Raw genomic sequence first — 20,568 nt, forward strand, 5'->3', positions numbered from 1 at the left:
GTAAGCTCGGAAACTCTCAATAGTAATAGTAGTCAAAGGCAATGTGCATGTAACATTTACACACAAGTATACTAACCCGCTTTCGTGAGTTAAAAAATCTATAATAGAGTTAAAATTGCAAAATATTGAAAAAATCTCAGATGCAAAAGCTGTTTTCAGTGATTTTTGTAATTTTCTATTTTACATGTTATATTGTTCTGTAGTCGTGGAAGTTATTGACAGATATGTGTTCAAGTATTTTTTAAATTTTGAACGTGTGAATGAACTTTTGTTGCTGACCTTAACTATACCTAAATTCCTATGTGAGAATGACGTAAGCATCTACCTGATCAGATAAACAACAAAAGAAGCATTGTTATTTGGGTATGATACATTATACTTAACGCCTTCGATATCACTAATTTTGAATTTATACATTTACTCATGTGGAAATGAGTATGTAAATTGTCATATTGGCTTGTTCATTATTGAATTTCGTTTTTATGCACTAGGAATGATTTTTTGTTAATGAATGATTTAATAACATGAGATACTAGGAGTAAATCGGCAGTTAATCGATTCAGTCAAATATATGCTACAACTAGCTTTTGCCCGCGACTTCGTTTGCGTGGAAAAGTGACTTGCAGATTTTTGGTTTGACCAATAGATGGCGCTATATGTCCGGGAAAAAAATATTTTTACATTTTTTTGTAATAAAAACTATCCTATGTCCTTTCTCAAGTTCCAAACTGTGTCTGTACCAAATTTCACACAAATCGGTTCAGTAGTTTAGGCGTGAAGAAAAGACAGACAGACAGACAGAGTTACTTTCACATTTATAATATTGGTAAGGATAAATCTGCTTAGAGTTGTCAATATTATTTTCGTAAATTATTTTTGCAACACACTCAATTTGATGAATGTATCAATCAATATGAATATGCGAGCTAAATACATAAATACAACATACTTTATCAGTGTTTATTTGAATCTATAAATAGCTATCAGAAACCGCGAGCCAAGGTTCTCATGAGGACAATATCAACTTTGTCCTTTTGATTATAAAGTTCAAGTTAGTTTAAAAGTGTAAATTGTAGTATCCGAATATGGTTAACCTTTTTTTTACAAGTAGTGTTTAATTAAAAATACTTGGTTAATATTTATAGCATAAAAGTTCTAGATTGATATGAAATGGCATCAACTTGGGTGTTATAAACGGCCACAGGCCAACCGTCTGCACTTCCATTCAAAATATTCTAAGTATAGATCTAGATATAATTTTGAAACTAACCCCATATAAGTAATTTCCTGTAGATCTCTAGTAGTCAGAACAAGACAGAATATTGGGAACAGCCATTTGTTCATCAACAAACCTATTGCCGTCCAGTCTATTCCAGTGGCTACTGAACATGTTCATATTTTAATCTTCCGAAATATCAACCCTTCAATAATAACGTACAATAACGATATCCCGCAGTTAAAACCACGATTAAACAGCGGGATATTTAATCGCCAGTTAGTTAACAATAGGCCGGTTATCAGCTATCATCGCTAACTAAAACGTTTGAAGTTCTTGGCAAAGCTTCAAAGTTAAATTCAATATCTCTATCAACGAGCCAAATTCTTGTTGATTGATGAATTATATTTGACTAATTGCTCTCTCAATTAAAGATTTTATCTGCCTAGCCTTATCCCAACTATATTTTCTTTTCTAAGTTTGTATGTTATATAGTTTCTAAGTACCTATTCCTATCTTAGTCACCACTGACTGTGTTTCGGATGGCACGTTAAACTGTAGGTCCCGGCTGCCATTGAACATCATTGGCAGTCGTTACGGGTAGTCAGAAACCAGTAAGTCTGACACCAGTCTAACCAAGGGTATTGGGTTGCCTGGGTAGCTGGATTGAGGGGGTCGGATAGGGCATTCGCTCCTTGTAAAGCACTGGTACTCAGCTACATCTGGTTAGACTGGAAGCCGACTGCCTACCTGACCTCAACCCGGTTACCCGGGCAAGACCTCAACATTATAAATACGAATGAGTTTGTTAGTTTAATTTTCACGCTGTTATGCTTGTAGGTAAGCTTAAGAACAGAGATTGATTATTGAAATCCACAGTTACTAATTGCCTTCTAATCTCTTTCACTATTGTTATATCTTGATAATTATACCGCATAGCCGTATTTACGTCAATATGTCTGAAAAAATTACTTATCATGTAGGATTTACATCATCGTACCCTCCAGATTTATATACGTAAAGATAAAGCTTTATATCATCTGCCTAGCCTTTTGTCAAATGTGTTGGGGTCGGCTTCCAGTCTAACCGGATGCAGCTGAGAACCAGTGTTTTATAATGAACAACTACCTATCTGACCTCCACGACCCAATCGCCCGGGCAAACCAATACCCCTTGGTAAGACTGGTTGCCGGACTTTCTGGCTTCTGACTTCCCGTAATGACTGCTAAGAATGTTAAATGACAGCCGGGATCTACAGTTTATCGTGCCTTCCTAAGCATGGAAGAACTCTCCAGATTCGTATACGTTAAGGTTTAATTACAACCAATTAACAATATCAATTGATATGACACTCATTCAAGTATCATTTTACCCGCAAAGGACATACATATCTTAGTATATCGCTAATGTTTTCATTACTAACAATATCAATACTTTAAGATGAGCAATACAAACAAAACTATTGCATTCACAATCAAGGCAAAACCAACTTTAACAGTCACAAAATAAAGTCTAAATTACCAATTCTTATTTCACACAACCCGATTCTATGCCCGTTTTCACCAACAACCTCTTACCGTTTCCCTATCTAAATGCTACTTTTAATAAGGACCCCTCCCAATTTGACACCTACCTAAATTCATTTTCACCACACTTATACATGGATCCCTTAAGTAAGTGACAGATTACTAGTTCTACAAACGATAATGCAAAGTCGATATTTTATCGATAAAATGATTTTTCTTTACTTCTTAAGAAATAAACGTCTATCGAGTATATATTACTAAAGCCTGTGAGTTTTTTTTTCTTGTGATGTTATTTTAATTTAACTTAAACTACATTACGCTATGTTTTATGCAATAAAACAGTAAAGAGGTTTTCTATAGGTGAATTTTTACCTATGTCATTCGCGTGTTTGTCAAATTGACTGATGTGTATGTGAACATAGAGTGAGGTTAATTTTGGGTTTATTATTGTTGAATAGATAAGTTTATTTTGGCAGAGAAGAGAAAACGAGGATAAACCTTAAAAGAAAAAGGCAAGCTAGTGAAATTGCTGACGTCTCATAGAGACACAATATTAAACAAAAAACGGATGGGACCACGAACGAAGCCTAAAACAAAGCTTGGATCCAGTCACAAATAGTTTTAATGCGATAGGAACCGTTTACAGGTAAATGTGAATAATATCTGTGTATAATAATATAAGATATTGCCGTTCAACTGTGTTCCTTGTTTTACTGTCGGCTTCATTGTATTATTGTTCTCCATGAGTTGATGGAATTAAGTGTGGGGTTAAAATTATAGATTTATTATATTTATTTAGTTTCAGGTGGTGCGAGAAATTGGAAAGACGTGTAAAAACATGCTGCGCCCAGCCCACCTCAAATTGAATTGGTGCAGGAGGATGATGATAATGTTTGGTACATCATATGAGGACTAATATTAAAATATTTGTTTACTATCTTTGTTTTAATTTACATAATTTATTATGTTCAATGTTAGCCTACTTCTTACCTCCAGAGGGTATCCCCTATCACCTAGGAGATAGGCTCCTCCATATTCACCATTTTCGAATCATTGGTATCTACTGCAGTATTTAAGGCCTATTCAAACCTGAGCGATATTCGCTGCCGCTGTGGGTAGAGGTAGATACCGCGCGGGTTTCGCTCAGGTATTTAGTATCAAGTATAGTTACCGGCACGGATATTGAGCTCTCGGCGGAAGAGTGGATCTAGATCGCTTTGCGCACTGTACATAAGGCAATAAACCAATAAATGGCTTCTGCGCAGGTGAAGGTCAGGGCTCAATATCCGTGCCGATAACTATACCGCGGCTAGAGCGACCTGAGCGATATTCACTGCCGCTGTGGGTAGAAGTACATACCGCGCGGCAGCAGCGGCATACATCCCGAACATCAACAGTAATATTATCGCATACCCACTGGGTTTTCTCTGTCGCAGGTGGTAGCGAATACCGCTTAGGTCTGAACAGTCATATTACCGCATACCCACAGGGTTTTCTCTGCCGTAGACGGTAGCGAATACCGCTTCGGTCTGAATAGGCCTATAGTTGTCCTGGCCACCGCGAAACTACATCAGTGATTACCAGATTTGCATCTGTTATGGTCTGTATATTTATAGACATGCAGGACTTCCTATTTTTGAATAATTCAGCGACATCACGACCTAGCAAGTGCATTCATAGCAAGAGATAACCTATAATCTATATATATACTAATATTATAAAGAGGAAAACTTTGTTTGTTTGGTTGTAATGGATAAACTCAAAAACTACGGGACCGATTTTAAATATTCTTTCACCATTAGAAAGCTATATTATCTGCGAGTAACATAGGCTATATTTTATCCCGGTGCGGGCAGTAGCTCCCACGGGACGCGGGTGAAACCGCGGGAAAACGGCTAGTCTTATGAAAAAGTCATGATCATCGTACTTATTTCTCAGTCATCTGCTATTTCACGTAAGATAGGTACGTGGTCTTCTAATGATTATTATTTTACATATGCACAACCTCCACAGCTTCTAAACTTTCTAAAAGTTTACGTTTCATTTTTTTTTTGTTTTTTTTTTGCTTTTTAAACATGGTATTTTTGGTGTTACATAACATATAAAGGTACATTTCACTATCCATCGCCAGAAACGGTTCAAAATATGTTTGTATTCTGTAATGATAATGATAGGGGTTGTTTAAGCAGGCGTCAATCGGGCCCCCAAGTTTAAGTGAAATTTTAAGGTTATAATTGACACCTAGGCTTTGGTGAAAATGAAATTCTTATTAAGTGTTCCGTAAATGCTCCCTAAATTTAGGTATTCGTTGGTGAAAACGGGCATTAAACAATCAAAAATCAACCGTATCCACTTACAAATAAAACTGAATTTCAAACAAGCAAGGTGAACGGACTTCAAGGTGTTTTATTTACACCTTATGCACTATAAAATAAGGTCTATTTTCGTACATGACTCATAATGAGATGATGTCATCAAATCTTAAGATATCTGATGCGTGTAGGTGTCGATTCGTTACGGAATTCCGTAGCATAGTTTTGCTTGATTACTCCACGTGGTTATTGGATCCTAGTATCTGATGTTGTAAACTAGCTTGCGCTAGCGGTTTTACTTGCATCCCATAGGATATTTATTATTCTCTCTCTTTGCCTACATCCTTCTTCGATACATGTAAAAACTGAAATATTTTTTTAATCAATAATAATTTAATGTATTTGCATATAATGTGGTACAAGAGTTGGTACAAAGTTGTAGTGCTAGACACATTCCGCAGTTATAAAACAGCATGTAAATATTGAGATAGAAAAAAACAGATACAAAATATATCAAATACAACGCATTTCTAAAATAATAGGACTGAGACGAAAAATCGGTCCAGAAGTTCCTGAGTCTATCTTGTTCAAGCAAATAAACCAACACTTCAGCTATTTAAAAGGCTGATGTTATTATTTAGGCAAATTGGCAGATTCAAGGTAAAAGAAAAAATGTGCAGTGACTGCATGTCGACTCTGAATGTCATGTGTTTTCAATTCATTAACAGATGGCATCTGCTCTAGCTAATATCCTAATGATTAAATCATTGTAGTTTTTTCCACTTGGGACTTAGTGGAAGCTCGAAAAGTCACGTGAATCTATGAGAGCAAACAATATTTAGCAAACTTAGTGTACTAATACAAAAAAACCGGCCAAGTGCGAGTCGGAATCGCACACGAAGGGTTCCGTACCATTACTTAAAATGAGCAAAAAAATCACGTTTGTTGTATGGGAGCTCCCAAAACATTTATTTTATTCTAGTTTTCAGTATTTGTTGTTATAGCGGCAACAGAAATATATCATCTGTGAAAATTTAAACTCTCTAACTATCACGCTTCAAGTGATACAGCCTGGTGACAGACGGACGAACGGACAGAGGAGCGAAAAAAGTACAATTGCTCTTGTCTCTCTTATCACTAAGCTACAAGTTACAAACATTACATTGAAGGACCTGGCGAAATGCCACAATAATCAAAAGAGGATGCCCAATAGACGTCTGAATCTGCTTCTAAACGATCCTTTAATCATAGTTAACTACCTACTCAACAAAACATTTCCTCAAAGAGCGAAACGAAAGTGGAAAAGCACAGCACCATGCTCAAAGCGTTCAAACGAGCCCTTGCGCTAACTACGAGGCACTAGGGGGGAAATAGGTCATGACCTCATAACCCCGGGTAATACTGCGGATAAAACTATCCGTTATACGCCTTTACGGGGCTTAATCAAGACTGACGGGACTGATGAAGACGTTAGGTTTCTATGTCTTTTAATTTTTCGAATAAGGTAACTGTTACTTGAAGCTTTTGTGATGAAATAATAAACAGTAATACACAGCTGTGTTCCTGGGAAGTTTGTTCATCGCCTCTACTGGCTAGGACCATAACACTAGGAAGCGGTGAAAGGGATTTTAGTTTTTTCCGTTCTTTGTAAATATCAACATGAAAAAGTGCAAATCGAATTAGCTTACTTTCAATAAATGATTTTACATTTGAGTTTGAAAGGAAAATGTGGCTGCAAATATTGTAAATAGAGGCTATCTGCGTTATTAGATATCTGAGCATGTTTTGAGGATCTGAATAGGATATGTATCACTTCAGTTGCCTATTAATTTTAAGTAAATTCTCTCTCTAAAAATAATAAACGTTTGAAAAACGACATGCGTTCCCAACTTTTTCCGTACACCATTTCTACGTGTACATAAAACATCTGAACTTTTCAAAAGACAACAAAAAGGGGTCACTCGTGCATCCTTTTTGAATGATAATGGCGTTTGTCAGACGCCTTTGATCCATCCTTTTCACACATTAACATTTGAAAAACCCCATCAGCATCGCTTTCCGGGTGACTAAACATCAAACAACATTTAAATATGCTGGGTGTCTGTCTGCATATGCCGAGTTTAGGGAATTGGTTTAATAAATATCATCGTCATCTGTATCTAATTGAAACCACACACTAACTAGATTTTTCTTAGTAGTAATACTATCTGAGTAGTCATAAGTGCATGCAACAAAGTGTGTGCTAAGTATGAAGGTTGATGGATGGAGAGGAAGACCTCAGAAAAGATGGATGGATTGCCTGAAAGATGACATGAATACGAAGGGAGTGAGTGTCAGTATGACGAGTGACAGAGGAAAATGGAACAGGATGACATATTGCGCCGACCCCAAATAAAATTGGGAACAGGGCAGGAGGAAGAAGAAGTCATAAGTTGCTTCTTTTTGGCTGTCTTAATACTGTTCCTCATCATTTGCCTAAGGTGTTTTGGGGTATACTGCCAGTAACATATTCTAGTCTACCTTTAACAATCTCTATGGCATAACCTTGTTCTTTTATTCATTCGGTCTAGACACCATCAAAGTCGTTAATCAAAGAAACTGGTCGTTCCAATTGAGACACCTGTCATTAAGGTCAAAGAAGACATAAACTCTTAGTTTAGCCGTAGTTTTTCAGCATTTGGGATTAGTACAACTGCTTAATCTAGGAGTAAATGTTTACTTAAGATCTCAAGAACTGTTAGACTCGTGTCCTGCAAGAGCAGTTTCATGCACTTGGTAGTACACCTTTCAATAGTTATTTTATTTAATTTTCATCTAAATTAAAGAGAACTCCTGCTGTGAGGACTCTGTGGAGGAGGAGGCTGTGTGTCTCTAGTCCGTATTTCAGGAACGGGTCGTTACAATTTCTCAAGGGCTGTTGGGATTATAATTATCACATTACTTCAACAACATTAAATTTTTACACGAATTTAGTTTATTAAAAATTGATTCCAATTGTTAAGAATATTGCTGTACTGGGATTAGCATCAAAATCGTATCACCTTAATTCCAAATTCACTAAAGCGCTAGACCTAATAGTCGTGTGTCTAGGTTATTGACATGAAGTTTAAAGATCATGAAGCCATATTTTTCACAACTACCAAAGAGTATTTAATATTTTTTAATACTACATCGAGAAGTTATTGGAAAACCGTTAAGCACACAACGTTTATCGCTCCGTAAATAATATAAATAAACTCAAGGAGATCGAATAACGAGCATTGAACCTTTGCAACGTATAACATACCTTATCTGTGGGAATACTGGCAATCCAAACAGTCTATGGCTGAGCGAAAACTCCAGAAATTCTAGATTAGAATTTCGACAAAGCGGCTTTCAGCTTTGTGATAGCCATCCTGAGGTTTTAAAGCAAACTTTGGCGCTTCTAAATAGCAAAGGATTTCGGTTTGCAAAAGCGATTTTTGGTCTAATATACCGTTCGTTGGTATCTCCGCTCTAGGGCATATTTTTACCGACTTCCCAAAAACGAGGAGGTTCTCAATTCGAGAATGCATTTTTTAAATGACAAAATAAACATAGCTGCATCCACAAGACACCTGCTTTTTTGCTCTTTGGTGTTTTTAGACGTGGTTTCTTTTGGTGAAAAAGTTTTTTTCCGCTTACCCTGTTACAATAACATAACCAAAAGACCAGATAGGGGTTGTGTAATAATGGTAGGGAACATAGGGGTTGCCGCACGTTCGTTTATTTAGTGAAAGGGGTACGCTGACCCAGTATCTGTTGTATACGTTCTACCTTATATCCTTTGCTATTCATTTGTTTTGTTGGAGATCAGGGGGAAATCACAAAATTATGAAAATGACTGCTAAAGAGGTCGTAGAAATATATTATCTAACCTATCCGAATTTATCTATGCGATTATGTACCTATAACTAAACTGTAGGTCCCGCCTGTCATTGAACAACCTTGGCAGTCGTTACGGGTAGTCAGAAGCCAGTAAGTCTGACACCAGTCTAACCAAGGGGTATCGGGTTGCCCGGGTAACTGGGTTGAGGAGGTCAGATAGGCAGTTGCTTCTTGTAAAGCACTGGTACTCAGTTGAATCCGGTTAGACTGGAAGCCGACCCCAACATGATTGGGAAAAGGATAAATATACTTATAACAAAGACGATTTGTTTTTGTTTCTAAAAGCTCCGTAACTACTGAACCGATTAAAAAAAAATATTTTACTGTTCCAATCGTTCAGGGGGCCGATTCTTCTACACACGATTCACGTTCGACTGCGATCCAATCCCGACTCGATTACGATTGAAACGTTTGTGGCATTCCGTTATTTTTTCTTTGAAATAAACTTTTTTATCCTTTTCTGTCATTCAATAATTAATCATTTCGTCTGCAAATGATTAACTATTGCAATATGATTGTAGAGCAAACTACCGTATAGATCAAAATCACCAAAATAGCAGACCAATCGCAAACCAATCGAATGTCGTTGGAATACGATTGGTCTTATATTAGTAGCAGAATGCCCGATATGGTTAAAACTGCTATTGCGATCATATTGCGATTCGATTTCTATTCGATTTTGGCATTATTAACTTAGAAGAATCGGGCCCCTGTTCCTTCACGAGTAACATGGATGGGCTACCTACATTGTTTCAAGGTGCAAGCAGTAGAATCCCACTGGACGCGGGTGAAACCGTGGTAATACGGCTACTGAGCGATAAATAGGACTGTGCCTTTTTCGTATTTCAATCAGTACTTTAATGTTAAAGAATTTTAAACCGACCGCGGCTACTACCAAAAAATTGAAGCGGAAACCAAAATTAACGGCAAACAAACAATTATTTATGGTTATTAAGGCCACACAATGACCCGCAGTGTTAATTTATTTGCTCCGACAGTTAATGGGTTACAGCAAATGGTTCAACCACTTCCGAAGTTCTTCCAATACGTCAGATTCACTCATTTGCATATCTTTGTTAGTTTTGAGGTTGAATGACTCATTCAAACAGGTTTTGAGTTTATGTGGTATGATTATTGATACTGTTATGTTTTTATTTTTAATGCGAAGCCGGAAGCTAGTTATCTGGTTGTTGTCGAATTTTAGAGCAAATTTTTCGATGTGTTCGGTTGATTTTAGAGAGCGCTTTGTCCTTTTGGTATATGTCAGTGATTTTAACTTGAGTAGACCTCATAAAAATCTATACTAATATTATAAAGCTGAAGAGTTTCTTTGTTTGTTTGAACGTGCTAATCTCAGGAACTACTGGTCCGATTTGAAAATTTCTTTCAGTGTTAGATAGCCCATTTATCGAGGAAGGCTTTAGGCTACTTTTTATCCCGGTACGGGAAGTAGTTCCCACGGGATGCGGGTGAAACCGCTGGCAGAAGCTAGTATTACATATAGCAACATATGGCAGTCGTTACAGGTAGTCAGCTGCCAATACGTCCGGCAACCAATCTGTTAGGGGTTGTCTGGGTGACTGGGTTGTGGAGGTCAGAAAGGCACTCTTTATAAAACACTAGCACTCAGCTGCATCCTGATAGGATGACCAATCAAATATATTGATATCTTGCTAAATAAGTAGGTATAAGCACCTCATTTGCAAATCCTCCTTTAGCATAATTTGTCACACTTGCACAGATTTAGATAACAATAAGTTTGTATTGTCTACGGCTCGATGAATGCATAAATAATAACTGTAATGATATAAAGCCTCATTAGACTTGCTGCAAGTACAATAACAATATATTTATCAAATAAAGTTAATAAACTTAATGTAATAATAATTGCTATGAGGAAAATAATATAATGCATAGGTCAAATATTTCTTATGTATACCTATTTGCAAGGTTTTCAAGAGATTCTAAATAAGTTTTAGCCTTGTATGTGAAAACTATTGAAGAGTGGGGTAAAATCTATAAAAAGAGGTAGAGTTTATGAGTTTGTTTCTTTATGTGTTTTTATCTTGGGACACCATGGCTGGCATTTGAACATCTTTGGCAGTTGTTACGGGTAGTCAGAAGTCATTTCAGTTTAATAACTAGTCTTACCTAGGGTGAACAAAGAATGGGATAAAGAATCTTTGTCGCTGAAGTATTAACACAGAACACTTATATTCAAGTACTGCAAGATAGGTATTTCATAAATGATGATTCATTATTAACATCTGTGACTGCAGATATATTTTGAGAACTTAGTCAACACAACAAAAAATACAAGGATAACATTGATATTCCATGTTTCACAATAATTTATGTTTGTGATAACTATGTAATTTTGGCATTAACTTATAAGAAACTAGCAGTTTTCCCACAGTTTTACTCATGTCCCATGGAAACTACTGCCTGTACCGGAGTAAAATATAGCCTATGTTACTCGGATAAAATGTAGTTTTCCAACAGTGAAAGAATTTTTCAAATCGGTTCAGTAGTCTCAGAGCTTTTAGGGTACAAAGACACAAAAATTTTATAGAAGTGAACGTTTACGAATGCGGGTTTTACATGTTTGTTACTATTTCAAGCCAGATTGATAACTTTAGAAAAAACAAACAAAATGTGTCCTATTTATATCTATAAGTACAGCCAAATCATGCATCAAAATAATGATACAGTTAGTAACCATTTGTATTTCATGGCATGACTACAATTTTGTTTATATGGTCAACAGATGTTTACCAAGTAGTTGAATGTTTATTCATATTATTTGTATGAGTTATAGCTTTGTAATCATTAATACAAAAGCTATTTTTAGCTTGAGCTCTTCAACATACATGGATAACATATTTAATTTGTTAAAAAGAAATGGAGTTAAACATGTTTTGTTTGACTATGAAATGGATTAATACCTAGAAAATATATTATTATGATGATGCCTAATTTATGTAAAATGCCATCAATAGTTATTTTAGCAGGGAGCAAATGTAGGATAAAATTGTTAACTAGAACTAGATAATTCATAGGAAAACTTTTGAGTAAAAATTTACCTTTTTATTCATAGGAGAAGTTGTATTGAATATATAGTAGGGAACTAATACTATGGATAATAATTTAACTGTCGATACAAATAACAAAAAAAAATATTATTAGGTAAGATTAATACCAAATGAATAAGTTAAATATGTTGCAAAAAGATAAATGGGCAACCAAACTCGAATCTCTATGAAATAAAATAAGGAATAAAAATACTCACAGACTATTTTTAAAAGCTACAGGAAGTAAACTTGACTACCACTTCAGCTACCAATCAAAGAGAATCCTTTAAGTGTTCCAAATTTAAATTACCACACTATAAACACTACACAAACAAACCCAGCTGTAATTGCGTACTCTAACGTCTAAAAATAACTTTCAAAACTCAAAGGAAACATTATTTTCACAAAACTTGTCTTACATCACGAAAATAAAGTTCAAAGAACTAACAGTGATATCATCTGAACAGATAATTAATAATTAAGTTACGAGACCTAGCCTTGACGGGGTCTCAGCTTTTTTATACTCACTGTAAGCAAAGTATCGATGCCTTTAAGCCTTACACCATAAATGAAAACAGGTCATAACTGTCCACACTGACTAACACTGAACACAGAAACAGTATTTTTAACACAGGATTTCAATCGCGCAAAGATGACGAAACCAGTTTTTTTGTGAATGATTATTTTTCAGGAAAAATTAGATAGAGCAGTAAAATTTTATGTCCATTTTTGACGTTTGTGTAAATTGGTGTTGCGGACTAGGGCGTGTTATTTTTCTATTCGATTTCGTCAATAACCGATGGTGAAATTATTACAAAAATATATACAATTTAATTTGCTGTTACTATCATTATTTGGTGTTATTACTACTGAAATAACATAAAAAACTAGAATTTATTAATTATATCACACAGTAAAAACGTAATAGTCGCAAAAGTCAAGAAAATCTGCATGTTTTGATATAAGATTATTGATGCTTTATACCCGAAACAGAACAGGCTGAAATCGTTTCGTTTCATGCAGATATTTTTATGTCAAATTCACGGATTTTTTTACTCGACGGTGTTCAAATTAAGGTATTAAATAAAATACGTTTTATATAAGAATAAATATTCCTTCAAAATGATATGCGCCAGTTTCACAATGTAAATGCTAATCTTATTCGAACGAGGTTATAGCATGAAATGTAGCGTCTTTAGGTGACGTCTTTTTGACAATTATTTGACATCGACGCTCTTCTCTTTCCGCCATTTTCGTACTAGCTTGGCGGTGTCATCGGAAATATTTTAATTATTTACATTTACCTATTGAAACGTTCTTCCAAATACTAAAATTACGTGTTACAACTACGAACCGTGCTTGTAATATGTAAAAGATTCTAACAGACTACATAAAAACAATAATCTTCGTCTAACCTAAATATGGACGAGGATATTTTTCCCGAATTATGCCTGATGAATACGAAGAAAACGTATTCAAAGACACCTAAAAAGCAGGGAAACGCACCTCCTGTGTCTAATAATGTTAAAGAAGCTTCTAAACCATCAGGAAAGGTCTCGGAACTTGGTGAACCGTTGACTACAAAAGTGGCGGTTGAGTATTTGCTGAGTGGAAAACTAAAATCGAAAGTATGTCGTTATTGCTTGAGAATATCACCTGGTTTGTCCGAACTGGATCAGATCATGCAGATTGCGGGCACAGGAGCCATTTATAAAATAACAATCAGAGAGATGATAGCTTGTTTCTATCCTTTCAAGGTAAGTTATCAAAAATATATGGTATCAATGTAATTTCAATGCTTTTAAGTAGTTTCTGTCAGTATTATTATTCTGAATCCGTTCACATCAAACTTGATCAAAATTGTGTCACTTTGTTGAAAAAATTTGTATAACCGGCCTGAACTATATGCAATATTAAAAAGTAAATTATATCCTCATATTTCAGGTGAGCGAGAACCAAGAATTCCCAGAGAGCATCTGTCAGAAGTGTGTTGACAAAGCGTTAAACGCATATCTCTTCACACAGCAGTGCGAACAAGCGGAACGCGCTCTAAACAACTGTTTCATAGACATGGACGAAAAACTAACAAAACTAGACCCCATAGATAGACCGAAAAAACGAGGCAGACAGAAACTAAAACCGAACTACAACGTTTTATATGCTGAACATAAAAAAGTAATGGATTACGCCGAACCTATTAGACACCTCATCAACTTACAAACAGAATCATTGAGCAACGAACCCGATTGGAACGAATTTGAATGCAAAAAGTGTTGGCAAGTACTCCCTAACTTAGAAACATTGCTGAACCATGAAAAATTGCATCCGAAAACCATGTGGTACCACTGTCGGTTATGCGGTAAAGCTTTTATAAAACATAACCAATTGAAAAAGCATCACACACAAGTCCACGTTCGTGGTAAACAGATGTCAGAAGCTGATAAGACATTTAAATGTAAAGAATGCGGTAACATAACAGAGAATTACGAACAGCATTTACAGCATATAGAAAAGCATAAGTTCAAAAGTGTCATGGAACATTTGATTGAGAAGAAAACGGACCAACTGTGCCTAATTTGTCTGAAGAAGTCAAGCAACTTAGTGGAGTTGGATAAAATGGTCTGCATTCATGGAAGTTGTCCTGAACTGGTGGGGGATAAAACACTGTATACGGTGCTAGCTTCTACGCTGCCTGATGTAAGTATTTATTCTTTATATTACCTTTATTCTGCTCATAAAATAAGTACATTATCATTGCTCAACTATGCTTATCATGGCTTAGTAAGCATTAGCAACTCCATCAATCTATACTTCTACTTTTTACCACCTTGATACAATTGCTTATTTAAAAGTAAAAGCAATATTTAAAGCATCAATTTCATTATTGCACTAGCGACTGTTAACTTTAGTATGTACAATTTATTATTCCCATTCTTCCTTGATTGATCAATCTCTAGTTAACCCATTAGAAGTCACTGTACTTGATCGAGAACAGTCATTTTCCTAAATTTTAAGTGCGATTGCAAAATTTTTTTAAAAAGCCTTTATTCTGTGAGAAATTCTTGCAAGTTCCATCTGTAAGAGGTGATTCCTTTTCTAGCGAAAATCATACAAGTACCAAGAATTACATATACCCCAGAAAGCTAATATAATGACTATTACGAAAAGAAAAAGAAAATACCAAGAAACTGAGGAAGATGATGTAGAAATAAAGTTTTATTGGTCCAATCCTATTATTGTAAAGGCAGAAAAGTTTAAAACAGATGATTTTTATCACTATGTTTTCTGTGATCCAGACCCAAATTTTATAATCGGTACTAATGAACTAAAGACTAACAATTTTGATGTTCAAGTATCTAAATGTATTGAAATAAGTGATGAAGTTGCAATGGAAATTGATAAAGTTAATAAAACAGAAACTGATAATGAAATGGATGTATCTGACAATTTGAAATCTGTACACAAAACTCTAAATATTAGTGATGAAGAAGAATTAATTAAAATGTCTTTTCATGATAATATTAATGAAATAACAGACACAAATATAAAATCTTTGAAAGATGATACCATAGAAATTAACTTTGCAAAGAATGTAAAGGTAGGTCATGCAGAAATGGATGTCAATAGGAACAATTATGAAGATGATAAAATTGCCACAAATACTAAGCAAGACAAGGATATAACTAAAAACATTTTCAAGACAAAAGATGAAATAAATGCGGTAGAACTTTATCAAGAAACAGGTTGTACTAAAAACCAAAAACTAAACATATTTGCCAATCTTAAGGAAATGGGTGGCAATAATTTTACTGAGAAAGTTCCACTTCAATATGGGCCAAATATTTTTCCTTTTTCGAAACCTATAACTTTGGAAACTGATGTTCAACACCTTAAAAAAGATACAATTACAATATTTAATTTTTCGAATCCTGAATTTGAAACTTCTGAAAACGAAGTTATTGACTTCACACCCATTCTTGAAAAGAACATAAATAAAGATATAATGGGTCCTGTTAACAAAACGACTGGTTTAAATTGGATATTTGATAAAACTACTAGAAAAACTAATATTGAAGAAATGATGAAGAAGACAGCTGAATCATCAAAAATGTTTGAAACAGATTGCAAATTCTGTTGGATATTTACTAAACAAAATAAATGTGAACACTGCAAGAAACCTATTAATGTTGAAAATGACAAAAAAATCGAAAATAATACAACTGTTAACACAATGGGACTTGAAAACCCCATAGAAGTTAAAGAAAATATCAAGCAAGATATACAAAAAGCTTGGCAGTGTAATGTATGCCTAACTGAAAACAACAAGGATAGATTCACTTGCTGTTGTTGTGAATCTAAGAAATTTATTGAAAATGGCGACTGCAGAATTACATTTGGGAACAACAATACATTCTTTGAAATACCTAAAAAGCAAGATATAAGTGAAAATAATGTTTCTACAGCTAAAACAGCTGAACCGCTTATAATAATAGAAGAAACATCAATGATGGATATGAAATGTGAAACTATTGAAGTAACAGACAAAGAAACAAATACTACACAAAGTATGGACATAGAAACGGACTCTGTAAATTATAATTTCAATACCAAAGTCACGGAACAAATGGATATTGAAGAATATGTGCCTGTCACAAACTTGGTTCCAACATTTGCACCAACTCAAACTTTGGGTGCAAATATTGGGCCATTTATGGGGACTAATATACAATTCAATATTGGTTCACAGTTTGTACAAACTGACAAGGGTGATAGAAGGATAAAAAGGGCTGTCCGGAACATTCCAAAGGCTTTTCATAAATAGTTTGAAGATTTTGTATCTGTCTACTCATTTATTGCTAAGTATTATTGATTAGTAAGGGTTGTTACGGGCTAGAAAATTTATTTTTGCAGATATTCTCGTTATCTGTATTTATATTCTGGATAGTAAATGGATTACAGTTTTTTTTCTAATTTCCATTTAGGAGCTCCATAACAGCCCTGATTCATTATGCATAAGTATAATTTTTTCTTACATATTTCTGTCTAGTATAAGACATATTGCTGCTTTTGCTATGTTATTTAATGTAAGTTTTTTTCTTTAAACTAATTAATCTTAATTAAAAAACTAAAACAGTATTATAAAGTTACTCATAATTATAATAATCTTAGCTAGTAGGTTGTTCTCACATTACTCATTTGATGACAATTAAAACTTACTAGTGCTGCCATTTTTTAAAGTTTTTTTATTACATCCATTATTTAAATATTCACGAAGCGATTTCGTCTATTATTGTCCCTAAAAACCCCAATAGGCATAACGCGAAAAAGTAATTAGTCCGTCTTTTAGATAACCCAAAAATAATGGACGCGTATTTTTTATTATCTCTCATAGTCCAATAACATGTTTACTAACACGCTATGGGCCGTCGACGCCTGATAATGTAAGATTTTTATTTTATTTATTTAATAACAACGAAGATACAAAACGATTTAATTTTGTGTTACGTCAATTTTAGGTACTTTAACTTAAACGTGACGTCACAAACTAACACTCTCAACCTTTAATACCTTATATCTCAGTTAATTTTTCGTGTTTATATTAAAATAATAAGTACGGTAGACCGCACAGCAGTGGTAACTGACGCGCACCTTAACTCAATAGTAATAAGTAGGACTTTCCTATAAAACTGTTACTATACCACTGACCAGAAGTTGACTGTACATGTCCAAATTTTTTTTCGTAATCTAAAAGCCGGACCAATTAGAATGACTATTTTTTTAACCCTGTCGTCACGCCTATTTCCATACTTATCCCGCCCAAAAATCCAAAGCTTTTTAATATTAATTTTTAATTCAAAATTTTTGTTGCAGATGCTCTACCTACACAACTTCATTGGGACAAAAATATGCGAACAGTGCCTTAACCATGCGATCACTTCATACGTATTCATTCACCAATTTATCTTCACTAGGGAACGTCTAGATTTATGCATCGGTCTTATGCTAGAAAACCTTAAGGATATCGAACCCCATACTAATGTTTTTGTACAAGTTTCACCCCCCGTTATCATGGCACCCCCAGAAATTGATGAAACGTTACTTCTAGATGAGAATGAACCTATAGATGAAACTAAACTAAAAGTAGACGTTCTAGAAGATGAATTTAGACTGAAATCGGACAGTGAGAGCGAAGAAGATAGACCCGTTGAAATGAAACCTGATGTAAAAACTGAATATAAAGTAGATTTAACTCCAATACCAGATATAGAGAATTTAGCTAGAACGGCAACTAAAACGTATAGAAATAAGAAATTAGTTAACGGCTTACAGAGTAATAGTAATAACAAATACCCGGTAGATGTTTGCAGCGAATTTTTGACATTCAACAAAAAGAAGAAAGTTAAAAAGGTTTTAGTTAAATACACTTGTCCAATCTGTAGCAAACATTTCATATCCGACTATTTCCTAAAAAGACATATTTTGAAACATGTTAGTAAAAAAGTTCAGTGTATTATCTGTGCTAGTAAGTTTAAGTCTAAATTCTATTTGTATGAACATACTAAGATGGAACATTTGTTGAAACAGAGCTTTTATCTGTCATGTAGGATATGTGGGCGGACTTATACTGATGTGCTGAAGCTTCAGACTCATGAAAGACAACATTATTTGAAAGCTTGCCAACTGTGCAATAAGGTCTATGCAACTCAAGCTCATTACGACAACCACATACAAAGGCATTCAACCAAATTAAAAATGTTAAAAGACAAACGAGCCCAAACGTGCAGTTTTTGCGAGAAAGAATGTTCAAACGACAATGAACTCTCGCTCCATGTAAATAAAATACATTTACAAATTAAGCCTTATAACTGCGACATGTGTGAAAGACAGTTCTATACTGAGAATAATTTGAAAAATCATAAAAAGGTACATGGTATGCCTTCGAAGGAAAACTGTGTTTTCTGTGGCAAGATTCTTAAAAGTAGAAAGCAATTAGTTATTCACGTGAGAAAACATATAGGAGCTAAACCTTTTTGCTGTCAAGTTTGTGGACAATCATTTTATTCAGTTTCCAAAGTCAGAGAGCATATGAAAGTCTACCATGGAGGCCAATTTTGCTGTAGAATTTGCAAATCTATCTTTTCAAACAAATTTGAACTCAAAAAACATGTTAACAAGGATCATAGCGTCATTTAGCGGGGATTCAAGCCATTTTTTGGCTTGAATTTTTAGTAGCAAAATTGCTATTTGAATTGCAAATAATATTATTGAAATTGCTATAATAATCAAGTTATTTTTATAAGTTACTCAAATGTATTGTAAAGTACACAGATTATATTTGTAATGTCCTTAAACTTGGACTAATTGTGGTTTTAATTATGATTTGGATGATGCAATAATAATTCATAGTACACATTCAATTTAAGAAGATACGTGCCTAACAAGCTTTCACTGGAAACTGCGCCACGCCAAAACATATTTTTTAAATGGGGTTATTTTTTTATTGATGTAATATTATGTGTAATAAAAGAAGGTTCTATGCAGTAAGTTTTATTGCATCTCGCTCTCACTCGTCCTGAAATTATAAATATGGCAGCCCTAGTCGCACGGTATTACCAACGTAAAAAAATAGTTTATCCCAATTTATATTAAAAATTTCAAGCTTCATGATTAGCCATAGTATACTTTTATTTGTAAATACTTGAAAAATATATGCAATAATCGAAATTTTTTAACATAAAAATGTTACTATTGTCATGGTTGTTTTTGGTACAATATTGTTTACCAATTACGGTAAGTTGCACCATTTAACTATAATCATAATTGAATTTGACCATCAAAACACCGATGTGACCAATGGGAGGCGGGTAAACGGCTGGTTATGGATTGCTTATCGTTATAGTTTTTATAATTAGATGGAGCAACTCACCCTTAGCTAAGTAAATAATGAACAGTAAACCGACCAAAAAGCTTAATTAGGTTCTCCGATATGTATGTATGCATAAGTTTTTATTGGTTCCAATTTAAATAGATACTTACAATTTATCGAAAATGCCTTATATTGTAAGAAAGACATATAATACCTGATGAAAATAATATATGTTAAAATTGGTTCATAAATTGCTGTATACGTAAAATCACAAACTATAATAGTATTTGATAAGTTATATTTGCAAAACTAACTGTTATTTCTTTGCAATCTATAAAGCAAACCAAAACTTCTTATCGCACTTTCTTTATACTAACCTAGGCCATGTTGCGCTTATTGCGCTAACTTTTGTAATAATTGCGCAAAAACTGCTCAACTATTATTGGATTGCGCAAAAACTGCGCAACACTTTTGGATTGCGCAAAACTAATTGGGTTACTCACTATTCTATGTAATTAAATTTTCCTTTTTTAAATATTAAATTAATTAGGTGTCCGAAATTGTCATAGCAATAAGTATCGATATAGGTACTGCAGACACAATATTGTATTAGATTTAAGGTATATGTTAATTGAATAAATAAAGAGGATTATATTTACATTGCTAGAAA

At 34.3% G+C, this 20,568-nt stretch overlaps 2 protein-coding genes across 4 annotated transcripts in view; one reads left to right on the forward strand and one right to left on the reverse strand.

The window, feature by feature from the left end:
* LOC124643106 (EH domain-binding protein 1) overlaps positions 1–12,788 on the reverse strand; it is a 50,663-nt gene extending 37,875 nt beyond the window's left edge. The window contains exon 1 of one of the 2 annotated variants that reach the window (XM_047181962.1): positions 12,560–12,788. The gene's annotated coding sequence lies outside the window, so the exon portion shown is untranslated. Of the gene's footprint in view, positions 1–12,249; positions 12,440–12,559 lie in introns of those variants that run through there. The other variant, XM_047181963.1, reaches the window with a different exon arrangement.
* A 478-nt stretch (positions 12,789–13,266) lies between these two features.
* LOC124642991 (zinc finger protein 62-like) lies at positions 13,267–20,568 on the forward strand. 2 transcript variants are annotated; one of them, XM_047181820.1, is made up of 3 exons: positions 13,267–13,788; positions 13,976–14,728; positions 15,132–17,262. In XM_047181820.1, the coding sequence occupies exons 1-3, from the start codon at positions 13,453–13,455 to the stop codon at positions 16,851–16,853; spliced, it is 2,811 nt and encodes a 936-aa protein (XP_047037776.1). In that variant the 5' UTR covers positions 13,267–13,452; the 3' UTR covers positions 16,854–17,262. The 2 variants fall into 2 exon arrangements, with proteins under 2 accessions (XP_047037776.1, XP_047037778.1); XM_047181822.1 differs by lacking the exon at positions 15,132–17,262 and adding an exon at positions 17,903–20,568 and having other exon boundaries at positions 13,270–13,788.

The sequence above is a fragment of the Helicoverpa zea genome, chromosome 26 (genome assembly GCF_022581195.2).
Source record: "Helicoverpa zea isolate HzStark_Cry1AcR chromosome 26, ilHelZeax1.1, whole genome shotgun sequence".
In the NCBI taxonomy this organism is placed as follows: domain Eukaryota; kingdom Metazoa; phylum Arthropoda; class Insecta; order Lepidoptera; family Noctuidae; genus Helicoverpa; species Helicoverpa zea.

Excerpts from the sequence above, each read along its gene's own strand:
- LOC124642991 (XM_047181820.1), top strand. The coding sequence starts at position 13,453 with ATGGACGAGGATATTTTTCCCGAATTATGCCTGATGAATACGAAGAAA. Across the intron at positions 13,789-13,975 it reads CTTGTTTCTATCCTTTCAAG|GTGAGCGAGAACCAAGAATT; the intron begins GTAAGTTATCAA and ends CTCATATTTCAG. Across the intron at positions 14,729-15,131 it reads TAGCTTCTACGCTGCCTGAT|CGAAAATCATACAAGTACCA; the intron begins GTAAGTATTTAT and ends TTCCTTTTCTAG.